The 25,588-nt window shown below is 39.7% G+C and overlaps 1 protein-coding gene across 1 annotated transcript in view; it reads right to left on the bottom strand.

Annotated features, from left to right (window-relative positions):
* tinc (transmembrane protein tincar) overlaps nucleotides 1-25,588 on the bottom strand; it is a 67,121-nt gene that overhangs the window by 14,195 nt on the left and 27,338 nt on the right. Inside the window, exons 5-7 of the mRNA XM_041775595.2 lie at nucleotides 8,330-9,031; nucleotides 8,049-8,164; nucleotides 1,781-2,015 (exon numbers count right to left, since the gene is read on the bottom strand). Coding sequence (XP_041631529.1) covers nucleotides 1,781-2,015; nucleotides 8,049-8,164; nucleotides 8,330-8,645 — 667 coding nt within the window. The 5' untranslated portion in view covers nucleotides 8,646-9,031. The remainder of the gene's footprint in view (nucleotides 1-1,780; nucleotides 2,016-8,048; nucleotides 8,165-8,329; nucleotides 9,032-25,588) is intronic.

The raw sequence follows: 25,588 nt of genomic DNA, 5'->3' as shown, positions 1-25,588 counted from the left end.
AGATTAACTTTTCCATAGACAAGGTTCCTTGAGCACTTATTGCTAATTTTTTATTTTAAATCCTTTTAGGATCCTTAAACCTCGATATCACATTTCCATCCGGATCAGCTCATTCTAAGTTTACATTTTCATTTACCTTTTTTTTTTTTTGCCCCGCCTGTCATTAAGTGTGGAATTAGTTTACTGTGCTAGGACGACGGCATCATGTGAGTCCCTTCGATCCGATTGCGCACAGGCATACAAACTCACGGGGCCCCCGGGATGATATACAAACAGAGGCCTGCCTGCAACGGCTGCTGTGGCCCAGGACCCATTCGACTGGTGTCCTGCCGACAGTTGGCCAACATTTGCACAGTTTTGGGTCGCTTGGCTGGCTTCCGCTGGCACCGTCGCTGTTTCTGTTGCCGCTGCCTTGTTATTAACATGGCTTATTGCTGGCCATAATGGGCCACCTCGTTCCCTGTCAACCTGTTCCCCTCGAGCTGCCTTGTCCTGGCCTGTCCGTGTGCTCGTGTGGGTAGTGTTTACTCCTGCGGTTGTTAGCCTGTGTGCTCGCTCCTTCGCTTGTGTTTTTGTTTGCCGAGCGGTCATGAATATACACACACATACACACCATATATACACCACACAGAAGCACATACACTCACACACACGGAGTGTAGATGTTTGGCCAGCAGATTTCCCCAGCGATTTCCTTTGAAGCTGCTGTTCCGGCTGCTCCGGCTGTTCCTCGGAATTTTTTCGAGCTTCCCTCGCATATTCCCCCAAGTTCACTTTGTTAAGCGTCCTTCGGAGCATCCTAAACTTCTTGGTTAAACAGTTTTGCTGGCAACATATTTAAATTGGCCCGCTCGAATGCCATCCTCCCAAAGGATGCCCCAAATTGATGGCAATTTCAGTTCGTTTTAAGGACAATAAATGGAATTAAAAGCCATAATGAATTCGTTGAATTGACAATGGGAATTATGATTGATTTAAGCCCACCCATCGACTGCACTCATGTTCACTTTAATAGTTGTCAGCGCGCGACTCATAGCCGTCATCAATATGACAATGTACAACGTGGCGTATGCTTGACAACAATGAAAATGGCGATAAATGCAATTCGTGCTCGGCAACATTGTGCGCGGGTTATTCGCTGTTGCTCCCTCTTTATCCGCGGGAAATGCATAATCGACATGCAATAAAAAACAGCACTGAAAGTAGCTACTTTGAGGGCGTCGAAAGTTTGAGTACCCTTTCAGTAACACTTCTCTGTTGGTCGTCATTGCAAACTACATGAGGATTTTATGAAATTAACCCATAAGACATTTTCTAAGCTAATTTAATCCAAACATAAAATATTGCTACCACAAAAGAACAAAGCCTTGCTTTGTTTCTCTTCCAAATGAATAAAGAAGTAGTATTCTTGGTAATCTTTTAGTGGAAATGTTGAATTCCCCTATTCTAAAGACTTTTAAGACTTTAAGACTTTTAATAATATATCTGATAAAACATCACATGTTATTCAAGGTACCTATAAATCTTTATCCTACTAGTTGTTCCTCTTACTAATTTCGAAATATATAAACTTCTTTAACCTTTACAAGTGAACCAAATATAATGTTCAATAATTGAAAATCAAGACCCGGAAGTGCAAAAAAAAAAAAACATTGCAACAGTTTTCTGCACTTTTCCACTGTCCCATTTCCGTTGCATACTTATGGGCACCTTCCGCTCTTGATTTCGGCCATACAATGTGTGTGCCACACACGTGTGCCCCCGGGTTAATTAAGCTTACCTTTTGGCAGCAATCCATTCTCGATGATGCGAGCCTCGAGAAGCAGACGCGGCAGGAGCAGGCAGAGGGCGATCAGGATGTGAACGAAGGCCGCAGTGGGTCCACCATGTGTCCACAGGGCACGCAGAGTGCCGCCCCGCGATTCCTCCTCGAGGCCATCCTGCGGCGAGAGGGTGCAGCGGCGCTCCCTGGCACCGGTGGCCAGTTTGATGCCGTCGTTCGCCAAGTTGCCAACCTGTCGACGAACAGTTCACAGAATTTGAGATTATTAAAATGTAATATGCAGTTTGGATTCAGTGGGTCGGAACAGGGGATGGGGGAGATGGAGTATGCGTGAGTGTGTGCCAAGTGTGTGTGTGTGCCAAAATAGTTCACATATGCAAATGATTTGCCATTTGGGCGGGATTAAGTTAGGAGGTCAGAGGACTTGGCAATGAATGCATACACTAGTTTGCAGACACTAGTACAGAATTTGAATTTAAATTTGTCATGAGCTTATTCTTAATGAAATTTTGGTTACTTTTCTATTTTTTACAGGAAAATATATCTGATGATGCTTGTACATAAAAAGTATAAATCAAAAATTTTTTTTTTATTTTAAATCCCACATTTTAATTCTTTTTGTAAAGGATTATCCAGAAAAGGTGGTGAAGATAGATTATAATTCGATAAAATAATGTTTATATGGTTCCCAACTATCCTTCTTTTAAGGAAATTTTCCATACCAAAATTTGTAAGCTAGTGTTATTGATTCAAGCTTGCTTTCGCTTCTGGCTCACGAACGGAAATTGAAAATTTCCCAAAATGCTCAACTCAACTTCCTGGCAAACGTACATATCATATGCAATTTAATATTCTGGAATATTAGGTGAACTAATTTAGTAAAGGACAGAACTTCTTGCAAAAATGAACATAAAAATGTTCATTATATCGCAGCTTAATTAAATTTAATAATCACCATTAATCAAATGAGCCATTTGCACTTCCAAGTTGTAAAAAATTTAAAATATATTTCCAACAAAGGCCTAACTAACATTAAATTGAAAACATTTATTGAGTTTAATTAATGGAGCAACCAATAGATTTTTAAATTAAAAAAAGGATATGAATCAAATAAATTAGTACGTACAAAATGATAAGCACATGATAATTTAAAAGGTAAAAAGCTATTCATACTCCCGTAATTAGCTCAACTAACAAATACCTATTCAAAATTCAATATACGGAAAGTTAATATAGATAGATTGACCATTGAATTTCTAAAGATTTAACTTGATATGTATGTCCTTGGTCGAAATCAACGTATAACTTAATACTAATCAAAATCATACTGTCCCATCATTTATGCATATTAGCAGCCACACAATTCGAATTCCCTGGCTCTGAGTCCTCGGGTTCAATCAGTATATTTTCTGCATAAATTATCCAGTTGTTTCGTTTGGCAAAAACACTTCATAATTGCCGGCAACAGGCGACTGGCCGCAGGGACTGTCAGAGCAATATCCTTGCCAACCACTGAGGTTGACCGCACACAAGGACACCGACAGAGGGACAGACAGTTTAGTGTTCTCCTCCCTAGGGCCTTGAGGCAATTAATATACAAAAAATATACATATGCACATACAAAATTCACACAAAACAAAATTGGAACGAAACTTCAATTGAACATGTGTAGAGTGAAAACCTAAATTGCAAAAAAAAATACGCACAAAAAGTGTTTTTGTATGTTGCCTGTTTTAATGCATTTTTTATGGGCTCGCAAGCGATTTGAGCGGCGTGAGAAAAACCAAAGCATTGCGCATACGGCGCGTTGGCGCATAAACAACAGCAACTAAATAAAGGAAACGTTGCACGTGACAAATGGCAAAATGAAATATTTATATACGCGCACACATGCAATATACATGCATCTATTATTTCCCATATATATATATCCATACAGATATATGCTCACGCTCGTTCGCCATTTATTTAGCGCGGGTGGAAAAAAAAAGAGCATAAAAATCACGTGCACGTTATATAAATAAATGCGAGATGTCGGGCTTTTAAATTAAAAACAAGCAGACATCAGCATGATGAAGGAGCTTCGGCTCGAGGTGGATCTCCAACTCCATCTGCATCTGGAGCTGGAGCTGGAACTGAAGCCAGGCCAGGACCGGGACCGGGACCGGGACCGGAAAATGGAACTCGACTCGACTCGTTCACTTTGTTTTTCTGCGCTCCGGTTTCGGTTTTGTTTGGTTCGTCTGGTTTGGTTTTGGTTTCGCCTCGTTTTGGTCCGTTTCGAGCAGCAACAATGATTGCAATTTGCAAAGAGCGAAAATGCATTTGAAGTGCACACAGCCGGAGGGCGGGGCCAGGGAGGGCGATGAGTGCCAGGATGATAATGCATTTAAATGTGCCAACATTTCGCGGCTGCTTCACCGCCGTCGAATCAACTCAAATTCTTGTCGGAATGTGGTGCAGCCGTTCATTAACGTTTACGGTTTACAAAATCCTGGCAGCTGGTTGTTCTATTATAAGAAATTTTAGCCTGGTAAATATATATATACAAAAGTGTAGATCTACATGGATGCCAGCTAGGGATTAATCGAAAGGATAAGTCCGATTAGATATATCGATAAAAAAAAAGTGCAGTTTGCGTGAATTTTGTATGTGAACATATTTTTTGTGTTTTAAAATAAGCTTGATCAATATTATATCGGAAAAGTCGCTGTTTGATTTATTGAAATTATCGAATTCTAGGTCTAAATGTTATCGGTGAAATGGTATCTTGTTTTTTATAGCAAAATATGCAACATAATTCGATTGAAATGGATCCGATATCTAAAAGAAACTTATCGCAAATATATACCATAGTAATGTTAAAAAATCAATTTTAGTATCGATACATTATCCGATAAATAAACAGGAAGAAGAGTGAGGTGATTCGATTTTTTCTCTTTCCGTATGAGCAAAATGATCTAAGAGATTATATTTTTAAGGACCAATATTATCCTATTGTTGTCAGTAAATAAAAGCTATTAAGAATATACCAAACTAAACGTTTAAGACCAACAAATGCTATTTGCTATATGCAATGAAACTAAGATAATTCATAATAGACTTCTCAGTGAGGATCATAAACTTTTGGCATCCAGTACCAAATCAACCAGCTCGTTTCCGGCTTTTCAAAGTTTTTCACTCGAAACAGCCCACCTCAGATAGGAGGAGGTGTTGGTCAACCATTTCGTTAGTTGTTCTCTCCCAACATACTATATATGGTAGGATTGGGGTGCGGTCCTGCTATGCCACGCCGTCGTTTCATTCGTTTAATTTCAAATGCTGTGCAAATATGAAAGTCGCAAAGTTTTCGCATCTCGTTGTTATGGCGGTGACAGTTTGCAGCTCCGTTGTTGCCTGCTCTTTTGCCGACTTTACTCGACTTTCCCCCAGCTGGTGACTCGGCTAACCACCGCTTTTCCCACTTTCCAATTGCCCCAAAGCCTTATCGGGCGGGCGGGCGGCACATACTCCCTCCAGCTCGTAGAAGAGTGGTCGTAATTGTGACTGGTCTGGTGGTCTGCTGGCGAGAAACTAAGCAAAAACTATGAACTTCTGTTATGTTCCTGTTCCCAGTCCCTGTCCCTGCCCCTGTCCTGATTTCGGGACTCTGGGTCTCTGGCCAGGCTCCGATAGCCACGCCTCAATGGTCAATGTTGGGATTTTAGTTTGCAACCAATTTCTGTTCGTTGTCCTTGCTGTTGCCTTTTATTAAACGTTCGGCGACGTGTGATGGACCGCAATCCCCCCGCTATCTGTCTGTAGCCGGTGCAGCCAATTTGTCAGTTTTGCGGATGAAGCTCATTTTTAAAGCGGTGAAAAATATATAAGAACAAGAGCTACAAATTTTAAATAAATGTACAACGAATGGTACCTTAATTTCATTCAAACATCGTGTGTGTGTGCGTTCCTATGACCCTAAAATAATTAAACTACTTTTTCACCTACTACTAAAAATTAATATTAATAAAACAAGTTCAAAAATAATATATTCAACATCAAATACTATTCAAGGGAAGAGCCAACTGTGTTCTCATAATATTGGGATTTTCCCTATTTATTTTTTTTCCAACCAGTTACTTTTATATTTTTCAATATCTAGTGTCAGCACTGATTGTTTACCCCTTTTGTGACTCGGCTCGTTGGCGGTTTTCGGTAGTTTTCCCCAATTCCCCTCGTTTTCCCCGGCTTTTCATCGCCCTCTGTCTGGCCGCTGACTGATAGGCAGCTTTTTCGAGCATTTTTTGGTCGCTTTTGATGATGCTGTTCGTGTTGTTGATGCTGCTGCCGCTTTTGTGGCTGTCTGGCGGCGGTAAAAAGGGAATATTTGCATACAATTTGTATACTCTTTTGTAGTGGAGAAAAAGTCATGGCAGAGATTTTTGTGATGGGCCTATGAATATTAATTCAGGAATCAATTGGCAATTGGGATTTAAAAACTCTTCTGTTTCAATAGAAAATAAAATAATAAAAAATACTACACTAATTGAAAAATACATTTTATGAGATGTGAACCCATTTAACCTAATGCCCAAACATTCGTCAGAAAAATATTCTTAATTCAATATATATTAATAAATGATGTCTTAAAATTTTTAAACAAAGACCACAGCTAATTTAAAATTCATTTAAATCCTAGAATGTTAACAAGCAATATATCCCTTCCCCAGACCACAATACTCTTACTTTAAAAGGAGTATAATCAACTGTTCTGGGGCTGGAGCAGACACTTAATGGAATTATGCTTTCGATGACAGGGGGACAGGGGGAAAAGGACCTCCCGTGATAGGATCTATGGTCTGCCTGCTGTCACTTCGAATGGCCCCGGTCCATTGCGGGTCTGTGAGTATATACAGGAGCCACTCCTGCCCCAATCTCCCACACCAGATGCCTGCAGCTTCCTTCCATTTCGCTTGTTTTAAAAACAAGCCAATTATTTGTGAAAACTTTCAGATGGAGCGGGAACTGGACGGAACACAACATACGAGGATATGGGGGCGAGGATCTGGAATGACAGCCACTACAGCACTCACATCACAGACCAAGCCAAAAGCGGCAGAGAAACCAGAAAAAAAAACTACGGAGAAAGCCCACAAAATATTTTCTTTTTGAATTATAATGTACAAATATAAATGGAGTTATTTATAATAAATAAGAGCAATCAACTTAATACATCTTTGTGTTTAATGGGATAACTTAAAAATTTTAAAGTATTTTAAGTTTTTTTCTCTTTTTTGTTTTTAATATTTAACTAAAGAACTTCTTTATCATATATGTATATTTTTGTAACATTTGTTGGTTAAATTATTTATTTATTTGAATAATAATACTCCTTAAACAAATATTTTTTGTTTTATTCTTACTGATAATGACTTAAAACAAATAACTCTTTAAAATTCCATATCTTCATATCAATACCAACTCTTAATTACTTGACCATTTTTAAGTTTTATAAATTTATTTTGCAGTGCATTCTATCTCCCCACACCTCTCTTTCCGCCTGTCTTTCATTTTAAGTGGCTTTTAGCAGTCGAAGGAAGGGGAAAGGAGTAAAAGGTGGTGGAGTAAATGCCGTTTGTCGGTGATTGTATTTTTCTATCGAGCTCTCTGCCAACATCGTCGTCTGCCATACACTTTATAGATAGATGATAACTATAAAACACTACCGAACTGCATATATGTTCGCTGAGAAAGGGGTACCAGAGGTGCTTGGCTAGACCAGGGGGAAATACGACGGAGGAAAGCCATAATTGCATTTATTATGCTGATAAAAACAGAGACACTGGGGGAGCTGGCACAGGGAGCGGGCAGCACACACACACACAGGACACACAATTGGAGGACTCTCGCCACGAGTGTGTCTGGGTGTCGTCAGCCATTTTGCGGATGCACTGAAAAGGACCCGCAACGTATGCTGCTCTGGTCCTGATCCTGCTTCTGTTTGTGCTCCTCTGCTGCTGTTTTTGTTTGCAAATAAATTTAATAACGAGAATAATGCCACTAAAAATAATTCACACAAACACAAAGGCAGCTGGGAGCCCAGGCCAACAACACAAAAAAATTAATTATTGAGTGCAACCGAGCACACACACAAAATACCCAAACACACATACACACACCCCGGACAACTGAGGACGGACACTCCCATGCACAGTTAATTATTGCAGGAGCATGATCCCGGTTAAAACCCCATTGAAACAATATAACCACAGCAACAACCACTCACCTTAAACACTGCCGATGTGAAAAAGACCGGCAGCAGGATAAAGACCACTCCGGAGAGAACTATCTGCAGATTTAGCTCGGCCACGGGCTCTATTTTCCAGGGAATCAGTGAGCAGCCTATAAAAATAGCAAAATTTACAGAATATATTTTAGTTTTCAGTAGTCAAAAATGCTTTAAAAAATATTACAAAACCATTCTGAACACAGTTGATACCTTCTTCGCTATAATTACTCTTCTTTAAGACCTGTAAAAATCGTATGAAATCTGTTGTTTGAACTTACCCAGGAACCTGTAGGCTCCATGCATGGCCAGATAGCCCTGGAACAAGGTGAGCAACACCCCATACCAGATGGACCAGAGCGAGTTGAGGTGCAGATAGCTGCCAGAGTCGTGGCCGGGATGCTGCAGGCTGGTGTAGCGGCTCTGGTGGCGCTTCGACTTGATGTACTTGGCCTGCAGCTGCTGCTGCTGTTGCGTAAGACTGCTGCTGGCCGTGGTGGCGTTCGTGAGCACTGAGTTGCACAGGCTCGAGTTGAGACTACCGCCACCGCCTCCTCCAGAGGCTCCTGGGCCGGATCCATGATGCTTGCCCCCCATCTTCGCTGGGGGATTCACGCTTTGTTCGTCGTCGCTCGCTTCGGTGGCTTCTTTGCAATCTATTGAGGTCTTTGCTCGGCGGCGCGACAGCGAATAATGTTGACAATCAATTTCCGTCTATCTCCGCTCACTATTTGTATTGATTCTGTATTGATTCTGAACGCTGATTTTCTATTTACTCAAGTGCTGTCGATGGTGATGATGACGATGCTGCTGATACTGCTGCTCATTGTTTTGGCCATTTCCCATTCGAGTGGCTGTTGGCGTGGATAATATTTGTTCACTGATATGGCTCATTATAGCGTCCGACGATTCTATTTGCCGGCGCATATTTGGGGAAATTTCTGCCGTTTTCCCCCGCCTTGATTGACACTGATTCGCTGTGACTGCAATGACAGAGAGAAATGAATGTGAGAATTAGTTGTGGTCGCCATAAACCGTACGGATATGTATGTATTTATGCAAATATAAGTTTATTGAATGTCCTAAAAAGCATAGAGCGTTGAAATATTATTCCCTATTAAAATAATTAATATCGCCATAAATAATATGAATTTTATGTGGATCATTTAAACAGATTTAATGACTAAACGAACAATTAATTAATAGTTTTAGAGTTGCACGGATTAGAAATTTAACCTCCTTAGCAAGAAAAATTTAATTATTTTAGTTGTTCATTTAAAACAGTATAATCATTAACTAGTTTCTGTTATTTAATATATAAAAAATTATAAATACTCCTACATTTTCCCCATATAACTTCCAATTAGGGACAACAATTATTTTATTTTATTGTCAAACAAACATATTAATACTACGAATTAAAACCCGCAGCCATTTTATTGCGATTACACTTTTTTAATTAAGCATTCGATTATGTAATTAGGCAGACAATTATCAATCTGCAAAGCGCTTTAAAAATTCATCGGGATTTAAAAACCCACTTAAAGCGTAAATAAATTATGGGTACGGCAGACGGCAAATCCGAGCCGTATTTTAATTAGTCACCTACGGGGACGATGCAGGATGTTGGCCGATAGCCAAATTGACGCGTTCAAATTGGCAACAATTTAAATAAGATTACCATTTTCCCCAAATGGGGGATGAGGGACGCGGAACGGGTCTATAAATCAATCCGATGGGAGGCTGAAGAAGGAGTTTCTCCCCGTGCGGTGTCTATAAACCAATTTTGGCACATGGGACTTGCAGTTGTTGCAGTTGTTGCTCCTGCTGATGGGTGTTGCTGCTGCCCCTGCTGGGTGTTGCTGGCTCTGTTGGCTGTCGCATAATTAAGGCAACGCTCGCTGCCAGACAGACAGACACAAAATGCGACGGGAGAACCAGATCCTCCGGGGAGAAGCCTCCTTTGTCTGGGGCCTTGTTTAATGCGTCGCGCCTCGTATTCTGCCACATCGGAAGCAACATAATTATAGGCCAAAACAACACTGTCGAAAAGAATTGGTTACACCAGTGTGGAAAAAACTGAATGGTACTTAAAGTGTGTCTAAAAACACACAAAGCTTAACAATGCTTGCTAAACAGAGATTATTGCAAACGAATTAAAGGCTTAACTGATTAACCACAACAGCGAATTATTCATTATTCCAATATTTTCTTCCAGTGCACTTACAATGTGTAAGGCAGGTAAAACTATTTGCAGCTCTGCGTGTCGGTGTTGCATCTAACATGTGTAAAACCGTTAACATTTATGCCGCTTCTGGTTCAGCCTTTCAGTGAAATGTTGCGTTTTGTTCAACACAACCGCGAGTTGGCCAAAGGGAATACATACGGGAAATGGAAAATGGAAAACGCAGTTCCTTGGCCTTCCCCAGGCCCTTGTTGGCTATGCAAAAATAATAAAATGTTTGCAATTTGTTCGCGTTCTCGCTGTTTGTAATTACGCGTGTTGCAGCAACACGCGGTTAACAAATGGGCGGTCTATGTGTTTTTATTCTCGTTCTTCTCGCTGTCCATTAATTGACACGATTTAATTGATAATGGTTGTGTCCAGCAAAATGTCAATGGCCAAGGGACAGGAAATCGCCGTGGAGTCGGAATAAAGTCACTTGAACAACTGCTCCTAGCAATACGAAAATATTGATCCAAATTATACAACATTTTGGAACCATTTAATTATATTTATAACAAATAGATGTATCGGTATTTTGAAGAAAATGTGTATTTATAATTATTTACGATTTTTGGAATTAAGATAGCGTATTCACTCTCTTAAAAACTCTCAAGTTCTCTATAAATCTCCCAAGGACTTGAAGATTTTTCAACTGGAATTTTAGTAAACAAAACACATTCTAAAATAAGAAAATATTTTACGATTTCCCAGTTAAAAATAAGTATAAACTAGAAACACGATTCTTGTATTAGTATGTTATATGTATAATAAGTAACTAAAGAAATTTAGTTAGTATAATAAACTATAAGGTATTCAATTCTCAATTAAAAGATAAACCTTATACACTTTACTTCCAATCTGCTACAGAATTTACACCGAAACAACACCAGCAAGCAGCTATTCAAACAGTGTCAGATAAGATCCTGTAAGTCCAGTTCCGTTTGCTCTTGCCAGTTTCTCGTGTTGATATTAATTCTATGTTAATTACAATCTCCGCCAGCTCAGTACCGACTTTGTACCGAGTTCTGTTTCATGTTTGTTGTCTGCGGAGGAGTCCAGATCCGGGGGCCATGTGGCTGCCTCTCCTGGAAGGGTGGCTAATGTGCTCCCAAGGCAACCTGCCACTGCCACTCCTTGAACTTCCTTCCTTCCTCGCCTACTTCCTGTCCTGTGACATACTCAACATCAGATTAGCCAGCCGCAAAAGTCATAAATGCAGATGTTTACATTTCTTTTCCCGCTTCAGCTCGGTGCCTTCATCTCCTCCGGTGGCTTCCTTTGGGGCATTTGCTTTGTCTTAAGCCAGTGCAGTGGCCACGGGGGAGGGTTTCAGGTGGTTTTTGGGGTGGTTTTCGACAGCCAGTGGGGTAGATAGACAGGGAAGAAGAACTTTGCCCCCGTCCTTGGGGCAATTTGTCGCGTTCGCACGACTCTTACGCAGATGAAACTGCCACTTTATTGCCATCATGAGGTGTGTAGGTACACGGAAAGAAATTACTTCTGCAACTTAAATTTAATGGGAAGAATGCCATTGACTTAAAACCAGTATGAAAGTACTTTTAGATTTTATAGATATCTTAAAGCCTTACAAACAGAAGGCTCCCTTAAGTTTATTTAATTGAAAACTTTTACCAAAAATAATCTTTAATTAATTTCAAACATTTCATATTTCATTTCATTTTGCACAGTGCTCTTGTGTTTACTGGCATTTCCTTTGTGAGTCGTGGCGTAAAATTAAAATGTTTTGCTGTGGAAGCAGAAAAAGATAGCACAGCTCCGTCTCGTATTTGCTACTTCTCCCTCCTGATGTTAATGCAAATTAAAAACTTCACTCAACTGCATTTATTTGGTTAGCACAGTTCTCAGTACGTCTTGCAACTTTCACATACTCCACCTCTCCGTGGGTGAGTCATTCATTCGGGTTTTCTTATTTCCCCCCTCGAAGGGCGCAGACTCCACTTCACTTCACCCTCCAGCCACCCTCAACAGAGGGGAAAATATACAACAAAATATGCTAAATGGCTCTTGGCAACCCAGTCCACGAATTCCAGGCTCACACATTGCTTCTGGCATACTCAAGTGGCCCACTCCGGCTAATTTATATGGCCAAGCAGCTTCTTTTGGCCTCCTCCCTGGCCCATTTTCTTTTCTGCTTCATTTGTTTCTCTTCACGCAACCCTTCTCCCACCACCCACAACTGCCACATTTTATTTTTGATGGTCGAGCGGACAATGTTGAAGAGCTGGACAAAGAATAACAGTGGCAATTTTCCCCTGCTGCGTATATATTTATTTATTTAAGCTGCCATTGAGATGGCTTTTCTGCTATTTCGCCATTTTGCATAAATGAAAATGTTGCATTTTCTTTGCCGCATCATTTACTTTCGTTTTACTTATTCCTTTCAAAATCAAACACAATGCAAACTCTCATTCTCTTGCTGCATCTTGGCAGTTGGTTTTGTTACTGAAAGCGTGACCAAAGTGAAAGCACTCGGAGAAAAATATATACAAATTTGTTAACAACTTTGATTAAATTTCAAAATATATTATTAGTGCGGGCGTACTCTGAAAATTTGAGTACAATCGGATGATAAGCACTAGAGTTATAAAACAATAAAGAAAAATTGCAACCTTGTCTTAGCATCTCGCTCGCACTTACACTCACTACAGCCGAGTTTCGAACCGTGGTATCAAACTTGAGAATATTTAATTTAGTTCTACAGAAATCTATTGAGCAGCAGTTTGAAGATTTAGAGGAAAATAAAAATAAAAACACTCCAATGCCATTTTCCTACTTGTAAATGTTACCTTATTATCCCTTCTGTTCCTGATTATCTTTAATTTTTAATCCAATTTTTTATAAGTGCATTAGCTTTCCTGCATCCCTTAAATTTCTATATGCCCGTCGGAACATCGTGACTCACTTGTTAAATATGTTTTCAGCAAGAGTTGCGAACAAACATGAAGGAAGTAGAAGAAAAAAAAGGAGAAGAATTTATTTTCTGCATTGGCTGGCAAAAGTTTTTGGCTCGACTTGCAGAAGAAGAGATGGGGGTTGCACGTGGCATGTTTTGAATTGGATTTACACATGTGCCGAGTTAATACGTGACCCCCAACCCCTCCCCTTTCTCACAGCGTACGGTGACATTTTTTTCAATTTCAACTTTCCAGCAGGCACAGTACGTGCAAAAGCTGTAAATGGTTTGCCTACTTTTTCGGGATCAACTGAAATAGGTAGAAACAGTCAAAAATGTGGCAATTAATTTTGATTTATTGAAGCGACCGTGTGCGCTTTAACCAAAATTATGAAAACTAGGCAAAACATTACTCAAAACGCGTTACTAAAATCAATTTCTTTTTTTCGGATAGTTACAGCCCCACATTTAGGTCAGTACAAACCCATAAATAGCCAGGGAAACCCGAAATTACCAGCGTATAAACAAAAGTCAAACAATAAGCAAGCCACTAGAGAGTGGCAAAATTTATGACTGCAATTAAATGGCTACCAGCGGCCAAATAAAATTAAAATAAAACATAATAAACTATATAAATTAGAATGAAAATCGCATAAAATGGCACCAAATGAAAGCGGGGCGCATTGTCTGCATGTAAATTATCGCATCGAGGGGCGTGTTAACCAACACTGGCATCGTGGAACCTCCCCCTTAAACCAATACCCCGAAAACCACCCGAGACCAGGGCAACAACAAATGAGCCACATGCCACCACTTTCAGACGGGCTAAGCCAAATATCGCGTTGAAATGTTACCAATTTTGAGAGCGCTTAAATTGCGTTACACGGGGCGCAGGCAGGGAAGGGGGATGAGGGTTGGGAAGGAGCAGGAGAAGGAGGAGAAGGGCCTGCGTAAAAGCAACCCCCCATGGACATTCTGTCGCTTGCATTCCCAGAGAGCATTTGGCCCCCAGGTTCCGGGTTCTGGGTTCTGGGTCGTAAAAATGCCGGCGAATTTATCGCATTCGAATGGATTTTCCGAAGGGTGGAACTTAACAGAAGGGGTGGTGGTGTTGTTATTGTGCAATGGTTGTAGTCAGCGGTTTGTTGTTGCTTTTGTTGTGCACATTGCATGAGTGAGTTTGGCAGGTTCAAAAAATATTCAAACCAAAAACTTTTGCCGCTTAAGAAAATCGATGGATCCCCCCCAATAACAACAACATCCCCTTGACGTTGAGCCACCCGCCTCATATAGACACACACACATACACACACAGGTGGGTGCAGGACACGCCACATTAAGCGGCATTTTGTTTTGACATTTCCGCAGAGCCAACGAACATTTTCCTTCGGGTTTGCCTACTTTCCAGCGAAAGCAAAACCAAAACAAGAAAAGGAAAAAATTATAGTGGAAAGAGGGGAAGAGAGAGGGGAACGAAAAAAAGGTTAAAGGGAAATTGGAACTGCGCACTTGGCCAAAGAAAGTAAGAACAACATGAAAGCTCCTTTCATCAAATGTTGCTCAAAAAGTAGACGAAAGGCGCAGCGGAAAATGTAACCTTTTAACAGGGGCCATCTAAGGCCAGTCAAGGAGTTTTCCTTAGACTATTGGAAAGAATACTCTTGTAAAGGAATAGGGCCACAAACGATATATTCTAAAATGGTTGTCACAACAAAAATCGATTCGAAGCCTTGATATGAAAAGGATGGAGGAAAACTTTGGATCTATTAGCTATAGACTTTATCTATCACAAAAGTGTAAAACCTAGATTCAGTTTAGTAAAAATTTTGTTCCAGAAACGGTTTAATTTCTATAGCAAAACTTTGCAGCTAGTTCAAAATAAAATAATTACATTTTTAAATTTATTGAAAGGTTATATTTTTTAATTTAAAAGTTTTCCTAATCAATACCAATAATGTTAGCAAAACTATATCACCTTTTCATCTAAAAATTTATTCAGAATTCCTTTATAATTTACTTCTTAGTCAAATCATTGTATACCAAAGAGCAAAACCTAATTAGTTTAATACGAATAATTCGAATTCGTTCTCATAAATAATAAAATAAAAATAAAATAAACTCGATATTTTTAACATGTGTAATCAAACATCGGACTGATTACAGTTCGCATGAGTGCCTTTTCGCAAATGTATTAAATTCTCCGCTATCAACAATGTCGATGTTCCGTTTGTTTATTTTCTTGTTAATATTTTTAGCTCTCGGCTATTTATTTTCCCTTTTTTGCTTTCCCCTGCCAACTCAGAATCAATTCCTTTCAACTTCTACAGCAGCTAAAATTGGTTTTTTAATTAAGCCAAACTAGAATGCCAAGAACAACAATATTTCACAATGCCCTGGCAGCAGCAGAGACCCTTCTCTCGGTCGCCGTTTATTGTAAACTCGTTCAGTAGTGATATCCCATCAGCTAACCGACCAACTGACCAACTGGCTATGAGTCGCCGAGCTGATGTGAGTGGCGAACAAACAGAAGGGAAAACAAAAGCGCGGAAAAATAGAAAAACTCAGCCTCCGGCATAGCTAAAAAGGGGAATAGGCAGAGAGGGCGAGGATGCCTGGCTGCCCATGGCTCATAATGATTGCATTCCAATTCAAAATCAACTTTGGCATGTTGTTTGCCATCGTTATATTGACGGCCCTTCGATGGGCACAAAAACCGCAGCTCAACGGGGCGTATGAGCAATATTGAATCATAAACACATTTCGGCACATTAAATCCATACAAGCACACAGACATACATACAGCAACTAACCCATGGACACACGACAAAATAATATGACTTGGACAGGGTTTAATTGATTTTGTATTGTGTGGGGAAATCGGAAAATCTGTTACAAGCATTTTCACTAAAGCCATCAATAAGCCATTGAATAAATTATCAACACAACCAATGCCGTACGTTTCTGCACATTTTAGCAATAAATTGAAGCAATTTCAAGTATGCAGGGGGGGTAAACCGCACAAAAACAATTGAAAATGCTGGGATTTATATGACAAGTTCAATTATTTGCCGGAGGAGAGTGCAAAGCGGCAACAGGGCTATCATCAATCAGGAAATTTGAGCCAAAAGTATTTGGCCCGCAGGCCCAGGCCCAGACCACAGCAAAGCGAGAAGTGAAGACAAAACAAGCTAAAGGCCAAAACCGCAGGGCAATGAAGGATCAACCAGCCAAGTGACAGGACAAACTGGAGCTACCCGACCTGACCCACCATCACCACCACCACCACTGGCTATTAAAAATTGCACATGCCAGTAAAATTGAGACGCCAGCCCAAGTCGAGAGCAGAGGGTTTCAATTTCACTTAATAACAAAACCGCAAGAGGCAACGGTCCGACGATTCAACGGTTCAACGGACAGACCAGCGCCAGAGAAAAATCATCGACAAAACACAGGGGCAAAAATAAGTAAGGAGCTGCGAAAGATGAGAAATGGCCAGTGGTCACATTTGAGAGAGCAGCAAAGTTGTTGCCGAAGCTGGAAATACAAAGCGGAAAATGCAACCACAGCTGCTGGCAGCTGGCTTTCCTGCACCACCTCTGTTTCTCTCCTTCTCCTGAGAAACCGAGTTTCCCTTCTCCTTTTAGCAAGTATTTCACTGGAAAAATGGCATTGTTTAAGCTAGTCTCCGAAATCATTATCAATTTATTTTGATGAGCCAAAGAAATAAGCACAATTTTTTGGCTTATTGCCACAGGTTTTATTTTCTTTGACAAGTGTCAAAGAATACTCATCAGAAGATTGAATTTCAAGTTGAACAGATAAAAAAAAGTAAAAATGTATATATAGCTTTAAACTATACAAGTCTTATAGCTTCCCTTTTAGGTCAAAAGTATAGATCTTCTTGGCAGCAGAGATATTCCGTTTTCCGCAGTGTTCTAAAAGAAAAGCGTGAGCCAAGTCAGCAAATCAAATGACATGCAGATGCAGATGCCAAGTGCGTTCGTTCGGGTTTGCAAAGAGGATTGGTCGGGGAAGACCCCAAAGGAAGGGAGGGTTTGTTCAGCTGGCTGCCACATGAATGCCGATAGTTGTCAGAGATTATGACACGAGAATGCCACAAGCAGGAGAGATTCACCAGAGGATGAGGGGAAAGCCAGGAGCGATGGGGAAAAACTTTCAAGCAATGAACACATTTGCGCATATTTGCATAAAACTCGCTGCCTGCAAGGACGAAAAGGCAGCATAGGGCTTTGGCAAGGAAATGCCAGAGCAACTCAAACATGGACATTAAAAATGGGCTCACTCTGACATCACGAAGCCCTGATGCACTCTCCGAAAGGGAAATGGGAAAGTGTGCAAACGGAAATTGCTAATCGGAAATTCCACCAAACTGACATTTCCTAATCTTATCGAATTCGCGGTGTCAATAGATAAAGTACTGATGCTGAAGCTTTGAAAATATATAATGTAAAAGTTTTTATATTTAACACATTTAAAGCAGCTCTGTAAATGTATATTTTATTTAGTTTTAATTGATAAATCTAGCTCCTAAGAATCAATACTGCCGTTCCACAGTAAATATTTTGCCATAAAACTTGATCAAGTTGGGTGAAATGCATAAAGAGGCGGGCCCCAGGATGAAAGGAACAGAGATGCAAAGGAGTGGGCGGGTGACTTGGTACTTATTGGGAATTGTGAAAGTTCATGCCTGAAGAAAACTCATAAAAACTGCTGACAACAACAAACAAAATTACAAAAATGTATTCCCATAATGCTTTAAGCGCTTAGCCTGTGTGAGTGGTGAGTGGAGCGAGTGAGCGTGTCCTTTGCCAGCATCTTTATCTCCACGCAAACACATACTCACACACACCCGGTTTGATAGAGGAAGTCTATAAGCTACGATTATTAAAAATGGAAAATATTTTTGTACCCAGCAAAGGACTTTTGCCAATGAAAAAGGATGGAAAAGAGACCACCATTTCATTCCTCCGTTCGATTGCACTTTATGCATATGAATGAAGTTGTTTGGCCATAACAAAGATAAGAGCGATAGGCCAAGATAAAATGAGATGAGAAAACCAAGGAAAAATCTTGAACAATTTGCATTGAAATCGAGTAATGGATGAGAAGAAAAGGAAACCAACCCCGGTGCAGAGCACAATTAAGTTATAAAAGCAGGCGGAGGAGGGTATGACCAGGTACGGCGGCTAGTTGCAGCTTAAGTTGCTGACTTAGTTAGTGGCTGGGAAAATAAAACTTTTGCCGGCGAGCATAAAAAAGCGTGCATAACCAAAGTTGGCTAAATTGTGGATAAAAATGCATTATTCATTTAACGCCCTTTTCGCTCTCTTTTCTTTCTTACACCGAAAAGAATATTTGTAAGGAAATATTCTGGATATAAAAGATCTTCCTTTGGATAATTAGTACCAAGTGTAAGTTTTTGTTGTTCCATTTTATTTTAATTACTTTGTTTAACATTTTTTATTTACATTTAACTGCAGTTCTTGTAGGTTAAAGATAAATATTGTGTGTATCAGGGATAACATAATTTCCTAATTACAAAGAAAATTCTTTTAGATAACTTTGATAGTGAAGAGTTTCCTGTTGGATTAGAAGCTTTTTCAATGTTTTTGTTTTATATATTTTTTCTCTTTCATTTTGTTGTAAGCTCTCTTTCTCTCTCGGTATCTTCATCCCAACCATTAGTCAAAGCGTCAAGCGTAAAATGCTAAACTGAAATTTTGTGTTGAACAAATGTTGACAGCTAACGCGGGATCCGCCGCCTTCCCTTCCTGAGTACCTCACACCCTCCGTTGGGCAGCTCCATTAGGCGGCGCCTTGACAGCTGCTGGCAGCGATGGAAGCGCTGCGACAAAGTGACGCAAAGTTTAATTGAAATTCTAAAAGGAATTTGCACAAAACACTGGCGGATAAGCAGGAGGAGATGGCGGAACTGTGGGAAAACACCAAAGGACTGAGTTCCCGCAACTTCAAATTAGTTTTACATAATATTAGGTACAACATTGAAAAGAAGTCTACAAGTCTGTCTTTGCACCTAAAGGCAAAACAGAGGAATAGACACAATTCTAAAATATATTTTTATAAGCATTATTCACTGGTATGTATGTAGAGTGGAATAAGCTTATTCGAAGGCCGGGATATTTGATTTTATTTAAGAACACAGAACTCCAAATGTAAATGCTTTAAATGGAGACTAAACATCCTACATGTTAATATTTAGTAATAATTTATAATAATAATATCGCTATTATAATATATTTTATAACAACATAATCATTGAAGTAAAGCCTTTTAACCTGGTTAACAAGCTACGAATAGTTATTTAACGTATATTACAAAAAAATATACATTTAATAACGTTACTAAACAAAAGAAAAACATAAACCTGGTTCGCTTGAATTCCAAATTAGTTTTGATGCATTTCAAGAACCTCAAGTTACATGAAATTCCAGCGAAAGTCAACTCGCATTCCCTTTGATTCATCAGCCACTTTTGGTTTCTTGGTTGGTTAAGTTGCAGGTCGAAAGCCACTTGAAGAATGAAGAATGAAATTTCCATTTGGCCTTATGAAAATTAAATGAAGCCAAAGCCTCAAACTCCATGCTTAAAGGGGAGAGGGGCGGACAGGAAAGAAAAATAAAAGAGGGCTGGAGGGAAGGGCGCTAAGGGTGCTAAAGTCAAGTGCCGCAATCGTTTTGGTTTAGGGAGTTAAGTGGGCGTGCCTCTCATATGACGCAAGCTGTTCATAATTTGCCCGCCCCTTTGCCGCTCAGACTCCACCTCACCAAAGAGAATCCCGGAAAACAGAAGGAAAATTTTTCAAATTTTTTTCCCCGTTGTTTATTTGCCGCTGGGCTTGACTCTTTCTGTCATTCTTCTCTTCCTCCGCTCGCTTTTCTTCCCTCTTCCCTCTTTCTTTTTTTTCTTTTTTGAAGTTTATTACATTCAACTTTGTTTGGAGCAAAGTTAAAGATTTCCTCCAAATTGAAGCAGACAAATTTAATGTCGAGATAAGAAAATGTATAAGTGACATACACATGCACACGCAGCCGGGCGAAATTCGAGTTACCAGCAAGATGTGGGATAAGGGGAGGAACATCTTCTGGTAACATGAAACTTTCTTCATCTCCTCCCGTTCGTTTTTTTTCCTCTTTTTGGGAAGAGAGGTTTAGAATCACAGCTGGCAGTTGAAAATAACACTTATCGCCCTGGATAAATGGGGGTTCTGTGGGGCTGGTATGGGGGTGGCCTCTATAAAAGTGGGTTTATAGATATGCGATCTTTGCTTTTTATTGGCTTTCATGGGTTGCGAAGGAGGTAAAAAGCTCGCCTGTCGTTTGTAGTTTTCTTACTCAACTTAATCCCTTCTTATTGAAAACCAAAACGAGGCAAAAAGACTTCCCCAGCCCTTTAGATAAATCTTTATGTGTCTGAATCGCTCTTCTCGGTGGGGTGTGTGTGTGTGTCTGTATGTGTGGGTTTGTAGGGCACGTGCGGCCTGAAAAGCAGTTTTCAGTGGCTTATGGGCCAGGAAAATGCCTGGCAACGCTTTAGACCAATTCGCAGTCGAGCAAATTTATGACTTGATTACAATACGCATACGCCCCGTGGGCCGGGGACAAAGAACGACTTGGAGTCTGGCGGGAAATTAGGCGGGAAAAGCGAGGAAAAACTTGTGTGCCAGTTGGTCCAAAGCAAATGGCAAATAATGTAATAATATGACAGAAGAAAAGAAGCCCGATAATGCACACAAAAACCAACAACAGCAAACAAAAAAGTAAGGATGGATAGATGAAAAAGCAAGTCAGAGGAGTCGGAAGAAGGGGCGTGGCTGCCAAAGGCGTGGCTGTGTAAATTGTGGTGACAACAATTCAATTTACCGCCCCACTGAGCACAGGCGCTATGCTCTCTGGCCATTGTTTTCTCTTCGCTTTTTTACTCACTTATTTATTTATTTTTTCTGTGCACTGTTTTCTATTAAATTTCATTTAAATTTAATTCAATTGATTACATTTCCTTTTGACTGCCGCCGACACACAAGAGCTTGCTTAAATCCATTTAATTGCTGTTTAAAACAGCTCACACATCGTATATATTTTGCGATGTCCAGACTGGTAGCTGTCAATTCATAATATGACAGCGGAGTGAGATTGATTGACTGATGCATGGCTGGCTGGATTGAGGAATTGCAATGAGGCGTGCTGTCTGACTCTTGAGTAGCTGTCAATATTTTGGTCTACCAAAACTCCCCTGCTCTTGGCTTTTTTGTCATTAAACACTGAGAAAATTTTAAGAAAACAATGGAAATGGCGGAAAATATCGGTGTAACGATATTTAGGCGAAGGAAGATGGAAGTCGAAATGTTATTGCGATATATTGGCAAATAATCGATATTTTGTCTGATATATCGGCTATAAAATATGAAATGTTATTTTTCGGATATTTTTTTTATATATCGATATCTTACTTAAAATATATCAAACTAAATATATTCAATATTACATTGACTATGACCAATTTGATCAAAATTTCTTAATTAATTAATTGGTCTCATTAATTTAATTAATACAATTATAAGCCTAGATTAGTTAATAATTTTAATCTCAGAAAATTTAAAACAATATTACCATTGAATGATTTTGCATTTAAACAACTCTGAATTTCTGAAAATCAAAGATATATCATTATTTTCATAGTGTATGTCTTCTTACTCTTCTCGGCGCTGAGTTGACAAAATATCATATAATGAAAAATTATTTCGGCAGCAAATGAAGAAATTTTTCATTCTATCAAATTACAATTCAATTGCCTTCGATGGCATATGTTGTCCTGATGTCGAAGCCTTGCCTTTGTAGCTCACTCCCGCTTTATGTTCGTGCTTTTCTCCTCAAAGCAAACACAGAGCTAAGCAAATATAATAAGTATTTATTTCAGTTCCGACCATTGAATACCCAGCCCACAAATATATTTTGGCAGTACATATAATATATACTGAGAACCAATCATTGTAGATTTTTGGTGCCTGCCTAGAGGACATATTCATTTTATCATTTTAGAGCTCTTATAAAAGATTGCAGATGTAAAAGTGTATATTACTTAAATTATTATTATTATATTATTTATAGTTCAAATTTTTAATATTATACAGACTTGTAAAAAAAAAGTACGTATTAAATCTCCTATCTACAGTTTCCGCCATTCCAATACACACTCATATCCTTCGAGTATCGGGTATCAAAATACACAAACACACCAGCAAACACACACACACATAGATTACAAATCTAATAATCAGCTTGCCACCTAACGAATGGGAAAATGTTGATGGTGGAAATGCGAGGAGGAAAAGCCATAGGAACGATGAGAAAAGTGTGGCAAAGTTCGAAGGGAGCAAAGGAGAGGAGGGACAAAGGAGAAGGGGGGAAATGCGGTTACTGCTGGCGGTGACATTTGAATTTTTGGCCATTTTAGCGCAAATTTCTTCATTCTTTTTTGGTTTCGTTTGTTGTTGGTACTGTTTATTTGTTTCTGGGCTACCCTACTCATGATTGTTTGGTTGGATTTGGTTCGGTGCGGCGGGTGCTCTTTTCTTTTCCCTCAGTTCTTGTGCTCTTTTGCCAGAAAATAACGTGACATGCATAAATAATTGACTTTTCACAAAATGCGCCATGGCAGCGCCAACAAACAACAAACAAACAAAGGCAGTGGGAACAAGAACAAAAACCAACAATAACAAATGCGGACTGGAAGAAGCGGAAATGAAATATGGCGGAATGGTAAAAATGGCGAAATAGTGAATGCCAAAATGGCGGCGGCCATATTGTATTTGTAAGCAGGCGCGAGCGGGAAAGCGAGAGAGAGAGCGCATACAAAATGCCATAAAATATTTATTTGCAACGTGAAAGCAGCTGCCACATGACGAAGGAAAAGTCCCGATGAACGAGATAAGAGAGGGAGAGAAAAAGAGAGGCGCAGGATCAGCGATAAATATATTTATATATATATATACATTTTAAAATCAGCCCAAGTGGCACATCCACTTCCCATTGATTTCCCTGCCATCCAAATATTGGTCCTGATTGACAATTAATCAACTAAATGGACCCGTTATTCTAACCATCTTTATAAACAAAGTATTCGCTGGGAATGTACACAATGCATATTCATCTAAACGGACAAATCAATTTGCCAAAATGAAAGGCAAACAAAGCCGAGATATTGGCCAACAACAAAAGGGCAAACAGAGTGGAAAAAGGAAAATTCCAACGGACTATGAACTGAAGTCCGAACTAAAAGCATAAATATTTAGAGAGAATCTATTTTACAAAAATAAACCGACCCACCAATTGTTGACTAAAGCATTTACAACATTGTTGAATGACCATCGAGAACAAGACTTTGGGGCATATTGGACAGGATTCTATTTTTTGTATATTTTTCTTGAACATTCTAAAGCTAAGAGATCACATTGAAGGCTTTTACCACTATTCGTATATATTTTAGGCTTTCTTTTACCATGCCCTAACGGAAATAATGTTTTTTTTAATGTTTTTCAATAAATAAATTTTATAAAAACCTGAAAAGAAATAAATATACCTTAAACATTTTCAAGAACACGCCTTAAAAGCTTTTCTATAATCCCTACAATTTGAATGGCCAACCATCGAGTCTGGCCCATATTTTAGTGGCAGTTTTTTCGACAATTTGTCGCAAAGTTGTGCTTTTTTCTACAGCGCTTCTGGTTTTTATGACCAATTTATAAACTCGGCTCTACTGCGAAAGTGAACGAACAAATACTTTTACTTCCATTGTGTCCCCTCACCCTCCCCCCCATAATAATTTATAAGCCATTTCTGCGGAACTGTTGCTGTTTTCTGGCACTTCTGGTGAAGCATTTACTCACATGAGGGCGGGGGGCATGGGAAGGCTCGCTTCGAATGGTCAATTTGTTGGAGGCCATTCAGAATTATTAATGGGCTGGCTTTGTTAGTTTTCCAGGGGATGAAGGAATACCCATTTTCTGGGAGAGTAAATTCAATTTTGGTTAAAATGTTTTCAATGTAACTGCTTGCCTGGAGCCCTGTAATTGCATATGGTGTGGTGACATATGCCAAAAATGTGACTGCAATTCAGAAAGGAAACGAGAAACGAGAAACGAGCAGCGAGCCCCGACGAGACACGAACATTTTTGGGGGACATTTTGTGCAGTCGTCTGAGCCGGACTGAGAAGGACTTGAATGTCTGTGCATTGTCCTTTCGGTGTTTTGCCCCGTTGTGTTGTGTACTTTATGACTTGTAGTCACTCGAGATGTCCTCCGCTGTCCTGCGCCCCCTTCGTCCTTTTTGTAGCATTTCAAAAGTTTTGCAGTGCGATTGCAGGCAAACATTTTCAACATTGTAGTTGTTGCTGCTGCGGTGGTTGCTATTTGGGTTTTTAGCATGTGACGCCATTTGTGGCACAGTCTGGAGAGAGCCCCAAGCCTCCCATCACCACTCCCGCCTGGAAACTACGCAAGCTGAAAGCAAAAGCAAAAGCAAGAGCCCAAAAACCCAATAGCCTTTTTTTACCCACACTCCTCAAGTAGAAATGGAACCAGAAAGGATCTGGAATTCTTAGTTCAAAACCCACACGACGCCTGCTCACACACTCTCGTACCCTTTCCCTATGCCTTGAGTCCTGTGTGTTCCAAAACCCATCTGTGTGTGTGTGTACAAGTTTTCAAGTGTTGAAAGAACATTGTTGTTGTTGTCGTTGCCGTTTCTATTGTTACTTGTCCATACCCTCAAAAAAAAAGGGATTGTACAAGGATACACTCGAATTAATTAAGTAATATCAACTTTGAAAAAGTATTTTTTGAGATTTTTAAGAAATTCAAAGAGAAGAAAACGTCAGAAATTTTTATAATATTTCCTATATTTTATATGTTCTCCTAGGAAATATAATTTCAAATCTAATTTCAAACTATGCTTTATCCAGTAAAAATCTCGAAAACCCACAGCTTAATCAATTAGAAGAGCATACTCTTTTGAAGGACTCTCTTCCAGGGTGCTAACCAAGTCTCAAAGTTTGACCAACCTTTTTCACTTATTTGCTGTACTAGTCACGGGCTTCCGTTTTGTTTTATTTTCCGACTTGGACAGGACTGCCAATGCCTGCCACCTTACCCACCTTGGAGCTCCGAGGAAGGGACTAGAGAAAAAGAGGAAATTTTTTGCCTTCGCTTCACCGCTTTGTTTACGACCAAATCCAAAACAATGGCATTTTTGCACATGAGCGCATTCGAGCCAAGTTCTGCTGGCTGTCGTCATACACTTAAACTAAACTTTTCAGCTGCTGCCGAGCTTTTCCATGCTCCTTCCGTGTGACTAAAAGTCTTC

This window comes from Drosophila kikkawai, chromosome 3R, assembly GCF_030179895.1.
Source record: "Drosophila kikkawai strain 14028-0561.14 chromosome 3R, DkikHiC1v2, whole genome shotgun sequence".
Taxonomy (NCBI): Eukaryota; Metazoa; Arthropoda; class Insecta; order Diptera; family Drosophilidae; genus Drosophila; species Drosophila kikkawai.
This window is presented reverse-complemented; position numbering and strand designations above follow the sequence as displayed.